Source organism: Pyrus communis, chromosome 1 (assembly GCF_041283825.1).
Source record: "Pyrus communis isolate YQ-2024b chromosome 1, ASM4128382v1, whole genome shotgun sequence".
Lineage (NCBI taxonomy): Eukaryota > Viridiplantae > Streptophyta > Magnoliopsida > Rosales > Rosaceae > Pyrus > Pyrus communis.
Genome location: NC_142565.1, coordinates 7,889,496 through 7,905,429, shown reverse-complemented (window position 1 = coordinate 7,905,429; position 15,934 = coordinate 7,889,496). Strand labels below are relative to the sequence as shown.

The 15,934-nt window shown below is 40.6% G+C and overlaps 2 protein-coding genes across 3 annotated transcripts; one reads left to right on the top strand and one right to left on the bottom strand.

The window, feature by feature from the left end:
* Positions 1–6,591: 6,591 nt before the first annotated feature.
* LOC137720519 (pumilio homolog 4) lies at positions 6,592–13,500 on the top strand. 2 transcript variants are annotated; one of them, XM_068459601.2, is made up of 12 exons: positions 6,592–6,862; positions 7,025–7,072; positions 7,282–7,957; positions 8,666–9,509; positions 9,662–10,235; positions 10,325–10,466; positions 10,549–10,656; positions 11,188–11,400; positions 11,477–11,587; positions 12,249–12,443; positions 12,746–12,920; positions 12,995–13,500. In XM_068459601.2, the coding sequence occupies exons 3-12, from the start codon at positions 7,292–7,294 to the stop codon at positions 13,030–13,032; spliced, it is 3,066 nt and encodes a 1,021-aa protein (XP_068315702.2). In that variant the 5' UTR covers positions 6,592–6,862; positions 7,025–7,072; positions 7,282–7,291; the 3' UTR covers positions 13,033–13,500. The 2 variants fall into 2 exon arrangements, with proteins under 2 accessions (XP_068315702.2, XP_088551764.1); XM_088695638.1 differs by having other exon boundaries at positions 6,721–6,862; positions 9,665–10,235.
* A 266-nt stretch (positions 13,501–13,766) lies between these two features.
* On the bottom strand, positions 13,767–15,265 carry WTF9 (Ubiquitin carboxyl-terminal hydrolase family protein). Its single transcript, XM_068459602.2, has one exon. It carries the CDS (start codon positions 15,138–15,140, stop codon positions 13,887–13,889), a length of 1,254 nt encoding a protein of 417 aa, XP_068315703.2. The 5' UTR covers positions 15,141–15,265; the 3' UTR covers positions 13,767–13,886.
* Positions 15,266–15,934: the final 669 nt, after the last annotated feature.

The window sequence follows — 15,934 nt, the reverse complement described above, 5'->3', positions numbered from 1 at the left end:
GATTATGGTCATTGTAGATTTTGGCATGATGTTTATGGCCGACCCACCATCCACAAGCATGCGATTGACTTTGTATTCCCTTACGTACCCTGAGACGAAGAGAGGACGGTTGTGAGGCTTTGATCCCAGCAGTAGGTCTTCGTCAGTGAAGTTAATTGCGTCATGGGTGGTACAACATGTGGCACATTCATGTGGCTGAAGCTTCGAGCCTTCGTCGTTACTTTCTCGCACTTCGTGGTCGCCGGGACCTGCCAGGACTGCTGCTAGTGCTCTTCGTATCTTTTTTGGCAATGGTAGCGCTTCCTCGATGCTAAAGTGTGTTGGTAGACCTTCTTCGGGTGTGAGGGTATTTTCTACCTCAGCGGCGATAGCTTTGCCTTTTGAGGGCTTTTCTATTTCTACTTCAACCATGTGACAGGCCACAGTAGTGCACTGTTGGAAAAAGTCATTCGGGAAGTATTCACGCAAGGAAACGGGAATGCGTGGCTTCTGCTCCGTAGGTTCCCCAGCATATGTTGTCTTATCATGCTTTATGTTTCTTTTAGGCTTCGCATTGTTGCGGCCGTGGTGATTTCTTCTTTGTTCCACCTTTGGCTGTATGACTCGTGGTCTTGGTTTCCTTGTCTTTTTGTAGGTTACCAATATCCATCCTTCTTCATCATCAGCATGTGCATCTTGGTCGCTTCTCTCCAGTGATGGTTGTGTAGGAGGTGTCGTGCAACTTGAGCATTCACGGGAACGGTCAGGTGTCGTTTGGAGAGGCACAGGATTAAACGATCCAAACACAATTGTAGTGGTATGCGTTGCGGCCGTGTCCTCAAGGTCGAGCTCAATTTGCCCTTGTTGTGCTAGCTTCATGATGAGTTCTTTAAGAACGAAGCACTTGCCAACAGGATGGCTCACGATACGATGGTACTTGCAGTACCTAGGATCGTTTGTGCGATTCATTTCTTCAGGACGCTTGCATTCGGGTAGCTCAATCACCTTTTTTTCCAGCAAGTCATCTAACATGGCAGCCATGTCAGAGTCAGGAAAAGGGTACGTTTTCTGTTCCAACTCTCTCAAAGTGCTCTTGTATCTGTCTTGGGTGCGAGAAGGCTCACTTGTCTTTATCTCCTTCGCTTTCTTCTTGGATGAGATCTTGATGGGCGCTGAGGAGGTCTTGATGGGTGCTGAGGAGGTCTTGATGGGGGTAGTGTTGACGGTGAAAGCTTCCTTAGCGGGCTTCTTCCCGGTCTTGTCTACATTTGGGGCGAATACTTTATCCTTATTGAAGTTAGTAATCGGCTCCTTTTTCCCGTGATTAGCGATACTCAGCTCCATGTCGTGGGAACGAGTTGCTAGCTCTTCGAATGTTCTTGGTTTTATGTCTTGGAGGATGTAATGTAACCCCCAGTGCATGCCTTGAACGCACATCTCAATGGCAGAGGTTTCAGAAAGCCGATCTTTACAATCCAGACTTAAGGAGCGCCATCTATTTATGTAGTCGACGACAGGTTCATCTCTCCATTGTTTCGTACTGGTCAGCTCTAGCATGCTTACAGTACGACGAGTGCTGTAGAAACGGTTGAGGAATTCCCTTTCTAGCTGGTCTCAACTGTTGATAGACTCAGGTTCGAGGTCAGTGTACCAGTCAAAAGCGTTACTTTTCAGCGAACGCACGAACTGTTTGATGAGGTAGTCTCCCTCTGTCCCAGCATTGTTGCAAGTTTCAATGAAATGGGCGACATGTTGCTTCGGGTTGCCTTTTCCATCGAACTGCATGAACTTTGGGGGCTGATAACCCCTTGGCATTTTCAAAGCATCAATCTTCTTGGAGTAAGGCTTTGAGTACAGTACGGAGTCATGCGAGCTTCCTTCGTACTGTGTCTTGATAGTGCTTGCGATCATCTCCTGTAGCTGCTGGATAGAGAGAGATCCCAAGAATGCCGTTGCTTGGTCTAGCTTCGGCTTCTCTTCAACTTTCTCCGCTGGTGGCTCCTCTTCTTCGTCGACTTCTTTCTTTAATAGGCCAACATTTGGGTCGACTTTCACGTCAGGCAGCACATCTAGTTGGTTGACAAGTGCGGCAATCTGCAAGTCCTTCTCTTCCACAGTCCGTGTGAGCTTTGCGATTGCTTCATTCATCTGAGCTAGCTGCTCCTCGATTGAAGTTGCTCCAGTGGTCATGACTTGCATGGTTGTACTGCCGCTCGAATCAGCGTCGGAGAGTAGGGACTCTGAGTATTTCCTCGGGCTTTCTCCCCTTGATGCCCTTAGCGAGGCTAGGGTGATCACAGGCTCGTACCTCAGGTGCTCTTGTTCTTTTGACAGAGTTAATGCAGGGGCGGAAGCCGCGGCAAACAGAGCTATTGCCTTACTTCGGGTTATGATGCCCGAAATATCACCACTTGCGGCGATGATGTTCTTGTTCTTTGCTTTGATTGCAGGAACAGCTTGATCCTTTCTTGATGCCATTTGCGTTTTTCGATGATTTGAGGATAGAGATGAGAGGTAGAGAGGTCCCACTGGGCGTGCCAAATTTGTGAACACGAAAGTTTCTTTGAAACAAGAAACCAGAATAACGTGTACAAAATAATATTTTTGTGTTTATGATTTTGGGGTTACGATCTCTCTCAAATTTGGTCCTCTGATTCTATCTTCGTAGGGTGTAGGTTTGTGAATGAGTTGTTGATCCAAAGGGCCGTCGGGGCTTGATCTAAGGATGAACAGTTGATGAACGGATGAACACTTTCTTCAAGGGCCGTCGGGGCTTGATCTTGAATAATGGTTGTGTGGATTTCTTCAAGGGCTTTTGGACTTGATCTTGAAGGTTGATGGATGAGCAGATCTTCAAGGGCTTTTTGGGCTTAATCTTGAAGAACGATTGGATGTGTGGATTTGTTGAGGTTGTTGATCCAAAGGGCCGTTGGGGCTTGAGCTTAGGATGAACGGATGAACACTTTCTTCAAGGGCCGTCGGGGCTTGATCTTGAAAGAGGATTTAATGAAGAACGAAGAGAGTTTTCTTGATCCTTCGGGATTTGCTTGAAAGCTTTAGAGTTTCAAAGCTTCAAGGATTTGGGGAGTTCTCTTCTAATTTGGGAGTAGAGAAATGTATTTGTGAATTCCTTGATGCTTGATACCTTGATGGAGAAGCCTATTTATAGGCTTTGAGAATGAATCACCACCACAAAATATTTTTTTCCTTTCCAAGCACCATTGCCTAATTTTCCCACTTAATGCAATATTGAAATTGAAGTGGTGTAACTTATGGCCTAATTTCCCACTTAATATCATTTTAAACTTGAAGTGGTCTAACTTATGGCCTAATTTCCCACTTAATACCATTTTAAACTTGAAGTGGTCTAACTTATGGCCTAATTTCCCACTTAACACCATTTTAAACTTGAAATGTGTATGCTTTGTCATTGCCCAACATGAGAAAAACTTGCTTTGATCCGTAATGGATTGAAGTGTGCTTGCCTTGTCATTGCCCAACATGAGAAGAAAAACTTGTTTTCATCCTCAATGGATTGAAATGTACTTGCCTTGTCATTGCCCAAAATGAGAAGAAAAACTTGTTTAATCCTTCAAGGGTATTTCTTCCTATTTTGTTGAGTCACACGCCATGTGTACAATTTGTACAACACGTGGCGTATGCTATGTATGCCTTGACACGTCAAAACTTTAATGCATTGGTGAACATTTGTTTTTTTACTGAAATTTCGATGTCTACAGAAGTTTTTCATCCCAGAATCATACCTCAAGTCTTAATTTTAGGACAATTTCATACATCTGTTAAATTGTTTATTAAGTCAGCCGTTAACTGATGACGTGATGATCACGTGAAGAATAACAGCCGTTAACTGATGATGTGATGATCACGTGGACAATAAGTGGGACGCCATGTGTCAATATGAGCCCACATAAATATTAAAAAATTAAAAATTTAAAAACAAAATTTAAAAATTAAAAATTAAAAAACTAAACAAATAAAAAAAGGACTAGCGATGCGGGCCTTCCCTTTCCTCCACCCGCACCAACCCCTTTTCTTCCCCATCGCTGCTGATTGCAGCATCTTCACCAACCCCATTCCTCCTATTGCACTCCCTTGCTCCTCCTACAGCACAAACCCAGCAACAACTGATTTCTTTTCGTATCTTATCGGCCCGAGAACAAAGATGATTCTCATAACCTAGCATTCTATAACTTTGATCCAGATTTTGGGAAAACAATATACAGGAAAATACATTATCTTCATAAGTAAGAAGCAGATTGGAACAATGGAATTAGCAAAAAGCAAAAAAGCACCAGCTCAAAACCCAATTTTTTTCTAAATCTCAACGTAGATATGTACATTTCAGCTGAAACCTATACCCTAGACAGGCACAAATGTTCAATTCTTCATAGAAAATTTACAGAAATTTAAAGAATGACAAAACCAGCAAAACAAAATCCAAACACATCCAAATTGGGGGAGCACTGAGATTTTAGCTAAATAGCAGCTCAGATGGGGAAAAGTTGAGAACTTTGTATTGCTGCAGCTGGGTTTGAATGGGTGAGATTTAGAAATAAAAAATTGAAAAAAAAATATTAAAGGAAAAATCGAGGGAGGGGCTGCGTCAGGGAGTATTTGTATATGTGTCTCTCCCAGAGGAAGAGGAGAGAGAAAGTCTGATGTTATGAAGCACGGAGGGGAGAGAGGGAGATGGGGAGAGAGAGAGAAAGAGAGAGAGAAGAGGAGAGGAGAGAGGGGTTGGCAGCCGCACGATTTCTGCCGACTCACTTCCGCTCGAGCTCCGACGAATAGATCACCGCGGCTACGCCTCTCCCGTTCCCAACTCAGCCCAGTTGCTACTCCTCTTCGTCATCTGAATCGCTGCGATGAATGCCAGAGAAGGGGAAGAAGGGTTCTGCAAAAACACAAGGAGAAGCACGCATCCCTATAACATTTTATTTATTTATTTTTTATTTATTTATTTTATTTATTTTTTATTTTTAATTTTTTTTAATTTTTTAATATCACGTGGGCCCATATTGACATGTGGCGTCCAGTCATTGTCCAATTGGGAGCCACATCACCAGTTAACAGCTGACTTAACAGCCAAAAGATATATGAGATAGTCCCAAAATTAAGACATGAGGTATGATTCTGGGATGAAAAAACTTCATGTACCAAATATTGAAAACCACGAAGTTTTAGGGTAGTAAACTGAGATTAACCCATTATTATATCATATTAAATACCACATTTTTTTTTTTTCATTTGGATAAATTACACCTTACCACGTTTGGAGTCTATTCCAACCTCATACAACATCTTTAAAACATTTTACTTTCATACCTCAAGTATTATTTTATTTCAATATAATACATCTGTTACATTTTTCATACATTGATCCGTTAAGAATTGACGTGACTGCCACATTTTTGCCATTTGGTTGCCAAATTTGTGGCACGTGGCGAAAAAAAAAATTTGTATTCATTTAAAATATTATAATAATTTACCCCAAAAAATAAATAACTTGAAACCTAGAAGCCCCGCACCACCAGAACTCGCCGAATCAATCTCCAAAAAGCTCACAATCTACGCCAACTACCTCTGATTTCGAGTTGTGTGTCACAGCTGGCGAGCCTCCGTCCCCAAAACCCGGCACTGCCTGCCCAGCTCTCCTGGCTGATGCTTCCCCAATCCCGCCGCGCCTTCTTCAACCTCTCCAACAGCAGAGCACACTTCCTCCACCTTCTAAAAGCTTCTCACCGCAAGTGGCGCTACAGCTCCTCCCATGGATGACTCATCATCCTCGACGAAACACCTTTTGTCTCCTCGTTAACCCCCTCATGCGCGCCAAGCGCCACCTTCCTTTGCTTTCCACCTTCCCAACGTTGTTTGATTCGATTTGATTACTTCGATTTGGAGCTAGAGAGAGAGAGGGAGTTTGTCTGATTTGGGGGTGGGCTCGGGTGGGGAGAAGGGGTGTGTCTGATTTTGGTTAGGGGTGTGCTAGGGTGGGGAAGACGAACTAGGTTTTGGCTTTTTTTTTTGTTGCTTTACTTTAATTAATTATTTTAATATTTTAAAACTTTTATTCAGTGTTTAGCCACGTAGCATAAATGTGATAGCCACGTCAGTACAAATGGGGACCCTTTATTTGCCACATCATCACTTAACAATTTACTTAACAGATTTTCTAACAGATGTATGAAATTGAAATAAAATGATAAGCAAATGTATAAAATTAAAATGTTTTAAAGATGTTGTAAGAAATTGAAACCAATCATAAACCTGAGAGGGTAAAATGTAATTTACCCTTAACATATTCACAACAATTTATATAGAAATTTACCAAACACTCAAACATTGTTTTTTTTTATTTTTTTATTGAAGCACTTTTAGAAAATAAAATTACCAAACACTAACAACTTTACTTTTCAATTGTGTCTCAACAGAGATAGTTTTTATTAAAAACGCACCAATACGAAACTAACCCTAAAATTTGTTACAACTCGTCCATGCACGTATCATACCTCTCGTGAGACGGTCCACCATCTCCTCTCTTCCCGCCTCGCCCCCACCAAAACTCCGTCTCTCTCTCTCTCCAGTCTCTTTCTCTCTCTAAAAATTAAAAAGCGGCCGTTTCGAAAGGATATCAGGCCCACACGATCTCATCCCCAACCTCAGCCCCCCTCTCTCTCTCTCTGTAAAGTTCTCTCTAACCCTTGGAATTGTTCCGAAATTCTTTCCTAGATTTTTGACCAAGAAAAACTTCAGCTTCTTCAATCGTATATACGTATATACACGTATATACACACATTATATTCTTTCTGTACATATAGCAATTGGATTATTGGTGGAGCTCCCTCAGCGATCAATTCCGCAGGTTGACCATTTCCTCGGTTTCATCAGTACCAATTTCGTTACAATTTATTAAATTTACAACAAAGTTAAAAACTTTTGATGTTTTGATGCTGTTTTGTTGGTGTGATCACTGATCATATAATTGAGTTGGCTGATTTTGATGTGATTTCCATGATTTTCGCAGTCACCCGAGGAATTGTTCGGGATTTGATTGTATTGATCGTGAGGAAAGGTACGAAATTTTTGTTTCGAATATTTTTCTTTTTTCGAGAATTTTATGCTTTGAATTCTATAGTTATATTGGATGTTGATCATTTGGGTCCTAGCACAAAAAAGTTAGCCAATTGTTACTTTCTTAATGATTACAATTTATCAAATGCGAAAACTAGCTGAATTTGAAGAATTTCTGTTTTGCTTTTGTTGTTGTTTGTGATAATTTAGAGTTGTGGAGATGGCTACGGGGAGTAACATGGATATGCTGTCAACCCTAGATAATAATCTGCAAGGATCCAATGGGAATTTAGAAGATGCTTTACAGAGTGAGCTTGAATTGATCTTGAGAGCGCAGCGCAATCAGCATGCCATTCACCGGGAGAGGGACGTGAATATGTATAGGAGCGGCAGTGCCCCGCCAACTGTTGAGGGTTCGCTAACTGCTGTGGGTAGTCTCTTTAGGAACTCAGATTTTAGGGATGTGACTAGTAGGATTAGTAATAACAATGGGGTTTTGTCCGAAGATGAGATTCGATCTCATCCTGCTTATCTTTCATACTACTATTCGCATGATAATATTAACCCAAGATTGCCTCCACCGTTGTTGTCGAGAGAGGATTGGCGTGTTGCACAAAGGTTTCAGGGTGGCGGGTCTTCTTTTGAGGGCATTGGGGACTGGAGGAGGAAGAAGTTGGCTGATGATGGTGAAAGTTTGTCGCTGTTTTCCACGCAGTTGGGACTACAAAAGGCAGAGGATGAGTTGATGGGACTGAGGAATGCTAAAGGTAGCAATCTCCCTAAACAGACTTCATCTGAGTGGCTTGATAAAGGCACGGATGGTTTGATTGGTTTGTCGACAACTGGGTTTGGTGGAAGGAGAAAGAGTTTTGCTGACATTTTACAGGTAATCTATTGTGAAGGCTTTATTCTGTATTATTTATTTAGTTCCTTGGTTAGACTTTGATTGTATTGTTTTCGTACTGCATTGTTTCCCTTTGTCTTGACAATTGTTTCTTTCATTAATTTTGTATGCTTGAGTATTTTGATGCTACCTGCCCCCTTTTGATTAGTATTTTCAGTTAGATGGCTGTTTGAAGCTTGCATTACGCATAGCTTTTAGTTTACGTTTGATATTTATTGCATACTACACGAGATCACACATTTTCCATAAGGGCGGGTACACCCTTCGCATGGGGATGCAGAGCAAGGATGTAGCCAAGAGCATGATCCTGCTCTTAGAATTACCGTTGCAACTATCTGTGGTGGCTTCTATTGGAACCTTTCCATCTTGCTAGCTGTTGTATTATATGCACATGACATGTTAAATGCATCACGCTGTACTTTATTTATCACCGTCTAAGTTCTCATTTCCATTTTCATGAAGGTTTTTTTTCCGCTTCCCTTTCAAATATTCAGAAAGGTGCAGATGTTTATTAGTTCTTCCATATTTAATGCAGAAAGTTTTCATTATTCATATTCTTTAAATTGATATGCTTATACCTGCACTTCTCCAAGTAAATTCAAACAATTTGGTTTGGGATGAAGTGCTTAGCTGCTATTTCTTGTTTCTTATTTTGGTGTCCTGTAAATTAATAATTGACATGTTCTGCAGGAAGGACTTGATGAAACTGCATCCTTGTCAGGTCCCCTGTCAAGGCCATCAAGTCGTAACGCTTTTGGTGATATCATGGATTCCACAGGCATGGCTGATCCCTATCCAGTTGGGTTAACTAATGGAGTGGAGTCTGCAGAGGGTATGCATAATGGACCAGCTTCACGTGGCCTGGTGGGAGTTCAGAGCCATGGCCTAACAACTTCTCATTCCTTTGCATCTGCTGTGGGTCCTTCTTTGCCAAGAAGCAGAACCCCTGAACAACTATTTGGGAGGTCCACCGGTTCTGGTCTCCGCCCTGTAGGGAGTAGAGTATTCCCTACCGAGAGGAAGAATGTTGCTAGTCCAGATATTCAAAATGATCGTTCTTCCAGCATGAATGATCTGGCGGATATTTCAGCCAATTTTTCTGGCTTAAGCCTATCAAAAATTAGACCTGTAGATGATGATAGACGTATTCAGTCGCAGCTTCATGTGGATCTTGATAATCAGTGTGATTTTCTGTTTAAGATGCCAAATGGGCATCAGAGGCTGCAGCAGGAACTGTTAGAGAAGGCAAATGCTGAAATTTTTTCTCTTCCTACTAATTATGCTCATCTAGCAAAGAAAAATGGAATCATAACAAACCGTACTACATCCAATGGGCAAGCTAATTTTTCAAGAAGAACTTCTTCTCCCAGTCTGTACTCAAAAGGGAGTTCTTCAGGCTTTGGAGCTTTGGAAGGATCTAATGTTCATTACCAAGAAGCAAATCCAGCAGGTATGGACTTTGATGGCCATGTTGCCGGGGCCTATCCTGTAAATCCAAAGTTGAACATGACAAGTGATAATCATCTTGGTGCAGGTAATTATGAAGTTTCTTAAATTTCATCTGCAATAACTTTTTTATTTTTAAAATCAGCAGAGTACCTTGGTTGAATAGTCGGTCAGCAGTTAGCGTTGACAATGTTTCTCTCTCTCTCTCTCTCTCTCCCTCCTTTTCTTTTCTGGGTGCAGTAGCTAGTGGTGATGAACAAAGTCTGAACAGACTGGGAAACAAAGTAGGGCCTGGTCTTCATTCTTCTGTTATGGACCCATCTTATATTCAGTTTTTGCAAAGAACTGATTACGCAGCACGTAATGTAACTAGTCCAAGTGGTTATCCTCTGAGCAAAAACCACTTTGGCACTTTGCATGGAGACTTAGAGGGGCTTCAGAAGGCATATCTTGAGGCATTGCTTGCTCAAAGGAAGCAACAGTATGAGTTGTCAGTTTTAGGTAACTCTGACGGTTTTAATCATGGATATTATGGGAACCCACCATATGGGCTTGGCATGTATCCAGGAAATCCAATGGCAAATTCACTTCATCCTTCTATTGGGTATGGTAGTCCAATGTTTGAGAGTGAGAAGATTGCCCACTTTAATTCTATGTTGAGAAGTTCAATGGGAGGGTCGGTTAGCTCCTGGAACTCAGATATTGGAAACAACCTAGAAGGACGACATGCATCATCATTATTAGATGAATTCAAGAACAATAAGAACAAATCTTTTGAATTTGCAGACATTGTTGATCACGTAATTGAATTCAGGTATGTATAGTGTTTTTCTTCAGTGTATATTCTTCTTAGGTTGCTTTGGCTGCAATTCTGACTTCAGTTTCTTCTGAGCAAAATTGTAGTACCGACCAGTATGGAAGTCGCTTTATTCAGCAGAAACTAGAAACAGCCACTGTGGAAGAAAAAATGAAGATATTTCCAGAGATTATTCCTCATGCTCGCGCGTTGATGACTGATGTATTCGGAAATTATGTCGTACAGAAAGTATAATCTCTGTATTTCAAATGCTTGAAAATTTCTTCCCTTCTGTTTAAAGTTATTAATTTAGTTCTGCGTGAAATTGCAGTTTTTTGAGCATGGTACAGAAAGCCAAAGAAAAGAGTTAACCAGCCAACTTACTGGCCATGTTTTGCCTCTCAGTCTTCAAATGTATGGTTGTAGAGTGATTCAGAAGGTGATTTCCTGATCCTCAAAATCTTGATCTACCAATGCCTTTCTATGTGTTAGCTTCACACCTTTGATCTGCCTCAAAATTTGCATAGCATGGATACAAATTCTTTTTCTCCATATTTTTACTTTGCAGAACTCTTTCTATCATGGCGTTTGGTGTTATTCGTGCCACTTACATGATTCTACGAGAAAATAATGTACTATATTGCATCTGGCTAGCAGTAGCTTCATGTGATGTTCTTATTAGGTTAGAAAACAAGACAATTGTAAATGAAAAGGAGTTTTGGAAAAATTTAAGAAAGATGTTGTCCACATGTAATGTATGAACACAATGCTCCTGTCTTGTATGACCTTCATTGTGACAGATAACTATATATGTTGCTATGCTTCCCTCCTCCATTATGGAAAAGACACTTTGGCACCACATTTAGAAAAACAATGACCCGATCGTCATATTGTTTAAGAGTTGTTTAAGTATGGTATGAGATGAATCATACTTGGAAAATAAGAATTAATGCTCGAAATTTTACCTCAGGCCTTGGAAGTGGTTGATGTGAATCAGCAGGCACAGATGGTGTCGGAGCTTGATGGTTCAATCATGAAATGCGTCCGTGATCAGAATGGGAATCATGTCATTCAGAAGTGTATAGAATGTATCCCTCAAGATAAAATTCAATTTATAATTTCATCCTTCTATGGGCAAGTTGTCACACTATCCACTCATCCTTATGGATGCCGTGTTATACAGGTTAGTTGTTTGCATCTTCTTTCTCTGTGTGGGGATTCTTTATGTTTACTTGTGTGATCCCTTTTGGTTCTTACAGAGGGTTCTGGAACATTGCAATGATTCAAACACACAACAAATAATCATGGATGAAATCATGCAATCTGTATGCATTTTGGCACAAGATCAATATGGAAATTACGTCATTCAGGTATTCAATTACAATATTCTGTATATATATGGTTGAGCTGCTGTATTATATTTATTTTTCCATAAATAGCCGTGGATTTGTTCTATTCTGTTAAATGAGTTATGTTCCAGAAAATATGCATTGTTTTGGATGCAAATGCTTTTCCACAAAAAGGGAAAAGAACATTGGATCTTTGGGCATGAGAGGACATATTGGCCTAACACTATGACAACTCGTTTGCTTAGCAAATATTATTGAACCTGATAACCAGAATTCAACTTATTTAAGATTATTCTGAGCATGTGTACAGAACTGGATGCCGAGGTACTTTATATTTTTGTTTTCATTGGTAGATCGTATGCCTTGTAGCTTATACTATTCATGATATGCCTCCTGTGATGTCATTTTTGTGATTCATCTGAGCATTGAGACAAAACTGGATGCCAAGGTACTTGATTGTCTTTTTCAATCTGTCTTTTTCTTTGATTGAAAGCCGATGCTGTTTATAGTGTGTTCTAACTTTTGTTTTCACAACCGATAGTAGTCATGCTTTGTCTTTGCTTTGAGACCCTATGCTATTTGTGACATCTAACATCATCAAGTATATATATGTGTGTGATGGAAATACTCATGTTCATATCATCAACTGTGCGTATCTGAGATAAATACTCTTGTTTGGTAGCACGTCCTTGAACATGGTAAACCGCACGAACGGACTGCAATTATCCACAAGCTTGCAGGACAAATTGTGAAGATGAGTCAGCAGAAGTTTGCTTCTAATGTTGTGGAGAAGTGCTTAACTTTTGGGAATGCTGATGAGCGCCAGTTTTTAGTGAATGAGATGCTGGGTTCAACTGATGAAAATGAGCCCTTACAGGTCTAAAATTAACGTTTTCCATACAGAAGATAATATATACTTTCAAGATAGTCTATACTAGCTATGGAAATTCTTACATGAATTTAGCACATTGTACACAAATCGAAGTCGTCCTTGATCATATTTTACTGTACAATGAAATTAACGCTACCGACTGCTGCCAGTCTACTAAGTTCACACTTCGTACTGCCACAATTGAAAATCCACATGGTCACGCATACGTAACAAAATATGTGATGCTTCAAGGTCATGAATTTTTCAGTTTCGATGCATGACCAAATTTTTCAAATGCAAATGTGCAGGCCATGATGAAAGATCCCTTTGGAAACTACGTTGTGCAGAAGGTTCTTGAGACTTGTGATGATCAGAGTCTTGAGTTGATTCTTTCTCGCATTAAGGTTCATTTGACTGCCCTGAAGAAGTATACCTATGGCAAACATATCGTTTCTCGTGTCGAGAAACTCATCACAACTGGAGGTGAGCCTTTTCCTACATATTTCTTGTACAGATTTGCAGAGTAAAAGACCTCTAACAGATTTTGATCTATGCAGAAAGGCGCATAGGGTTGTCAGCCTCGTGTTCTTCTTGAGGCACCCAATCTGGAGCAAGTAGAAGGCATTTTTCCTGTTGCCACCATGAATAAGTATGCACCTTGTACAGCTAACATGGACAGTGACCTTAGCAAGTTCGTTCAGTTCGTATAAATACACAGAGAAGCTATAGTTGTAAATAAGCATGGAATCTGGAGCCCCCTGCGATATGATGTTTTTGTCCATCCCCCTCCTAGCATATATTTTGGCTCGCCAGTTCTAATCTGACCAGGAAAACTCGACACGGAAGAGGGTCAGTCCTTGGGCTCGAGAATTTACCGGTACAAGGTTCGTTGTCTATTTAACAGTCTCAAGTGTAAATGGTTAATAGCAATTTGAAAGAGAGGGTAAATAGGGAGTGTTCATATATGGTGGGGCTTTCGACTTTGAGAACTACTTTGTGTAAATACACTGCAATTTTCTGGAGGAGATATATATATATATATATATTACTTGTCTTTTGCAGATATCTTGTTCGTTCCTTTGTTCCTTCATTTTCCGCTTCATGACTTCTCGCATCACAAGTATGCATATCGCGAGAAAAACTCGAATTGTACAGGTTCCTAAAAGAAATTAATTCAAATTGTTACAATAGAAATGAGCGAATTTCAACAAAAGGGAAGGAATCAGTTTTTCTACAATACACCCGGTGTACGAGATGCACGTGTTTGAACAGGTTAAAGATTCAGCCATGCAAATCTAGCCGTCCAATGAACCGGTGAACATAGTGGAATTTCACAAAATAACATGTAATTTTTCACTTCTCTTTCATTGTTGCGTCAAAAAAATCTTATCCACAGCCAAATGGCAAAGAACGTGTAATTTTCCAAAGTTTAAGCTTCCAATTTCATTTCTAATTTTGAACTCCTCTGTCAGACAAGTAAGAACACTCTGCAATCTCCTTTCCATGTTCAATTTCCGTATGCGAATCCAATCGATCAGCAAACCGGTTTTTCACTCTCCTATTCTTCAAGATCGCGGCCGACTCCCTCATCAAATCAATGTACTTCATCCTCACCCCCGAAAGCGGATGCCTCCCAATAGCAGACTCATCACGGTAAGCCTCTTTGAGGATTGCAGTGCAAGTCTTGTTCCTCAGAGACAAGTAAAACATATGGGGATGCCTCTCAAACGCCTTGTGCACTTTCTGCGGCATCCCCATATGTTTCTTAAGACACAGAAGCTTCTTCCTCTCTGCTGAATGCTCAACAAACAGACTCAGCAACTCATGAAGAAGCCCTACCACGCGCTTCTCCGATACATCACTGTCCGGATCCAGATGAGAAAAACCCTCGTAAGGCGAAACGTAGGGAAGCTTCTGAAACTCCTCCAACCAACCCACAATCTTCCTCCTCAGCCTCAAACCCTTGGAGGGGAAAAGTGGGAACTCAGCTGCCTCCATTGGAGCTCCGAAATAAACCCCTCTCTTCATTGCATTCCTCTGCACCACAGACAACACCTTCTCACATCTCTCAACAGCCAACCCCTGTAACCCATCCTCCATCTCCACAAATCTAAAACTCTCATCCAAATTGGCATCCGGGTTTCGCACGAAATCATCAGGTAAACCCAAATACCACTGCATTCCCTGAACAATCTTCAAAGGCAAGATCTTTTTTTCACTCATCAGAATCAACCTTTTCAACCTATCCCTCAAATCCTCCCTACATTCCTCATAAACCCTTTTCTCCTCCCTATCAATCTCATCAGCTTCTGGGGTCAATCTAAACCATGGAAGATTGTGTTCCGGGCCGGTAAACTCCTCGAAAATCGAAGGGTACAGCCTCAGAAACCTTGCAACCTTCATGGGGACCTCCAATTGAATCCCCCTTTTGGAGACATCAGAGATTGGGATGCAGCCACTGGGGTTTTGGGCAATCAAATTCTTGAGGGAAATGATGGGTTTAAGAACAATGGACTTGTGGATTTGATCAAGTGAATCAAAGTAAGGGTCTTTCTTCCATTTCATGTACACATCGACGTAGGTAGATTTCTGGGTGTGGGTGTGAGGAGGGTTTTGGGGGAGGTGCAGGAAGGAAAAGGTTGGGTTTAAAGAGGGGAAAATTAGGGTTTTTAGGGTTTTGGAGGTGGGTTTCTTGAGTAACATGCGTAGGGGTTTATGGGTCAATCAGATAAATCTGTGGAGGATTCAGAAAGATAAACTGAGAGGTTGCAGCAATGGCGGCCTTTTGTAGGAAGTTTCAGTCAAGCTCGATCTGCAGTCGAATGCTCTACATTGAGCTATGGACCCTTTAAATAAGAAATTTTTAGTTAAATTACTTGTATATCAGCCTAAATTTTTTTTTTTTTAATAAATAATTTTATCTACACTAAGAAGGATGAGATAAACTTAGTCTGCTAGTAATAATGTGATTCAAATTCATCTTTGGTGAGAATCGAACTTAAAATCTCTCACTTATAAGTGAAAAGAAATATCACTAAATTGTAGTACTAAATATCATATCAAACTATTTTTTTAACGCTACACGTTTTTTTATTTCAAATTTCAGAAGAAAAAATTAGTATTAACCATAAATTTCGAAATAACAAACTCCCGTAACCAAATAATAACATGTCCATTCCCATGGTGCTGACATGGACTTCGATGCCAAGTAGAAATTGTACCATGCAATCGAATATATATATATATATATATATATATATATATATATATATATATATCTCCCCCTGGTTTTAAAGGGTTTACATATAAAATTACAGGAAAGGATTCGGGGAGTTTTTATCTTTATAAAGTTTGGGGGGGGAGGGAGGCTACTTACGGAGGGGCTTGTGCCCCCTTTGTTAATTTTTACAAATCACCAACCAACACAAGATTGCTGACGGTGAGACTCGAATCTTCGTGTGGCAACATAGAAAGCAGGGACCTTTATCAACTGAACC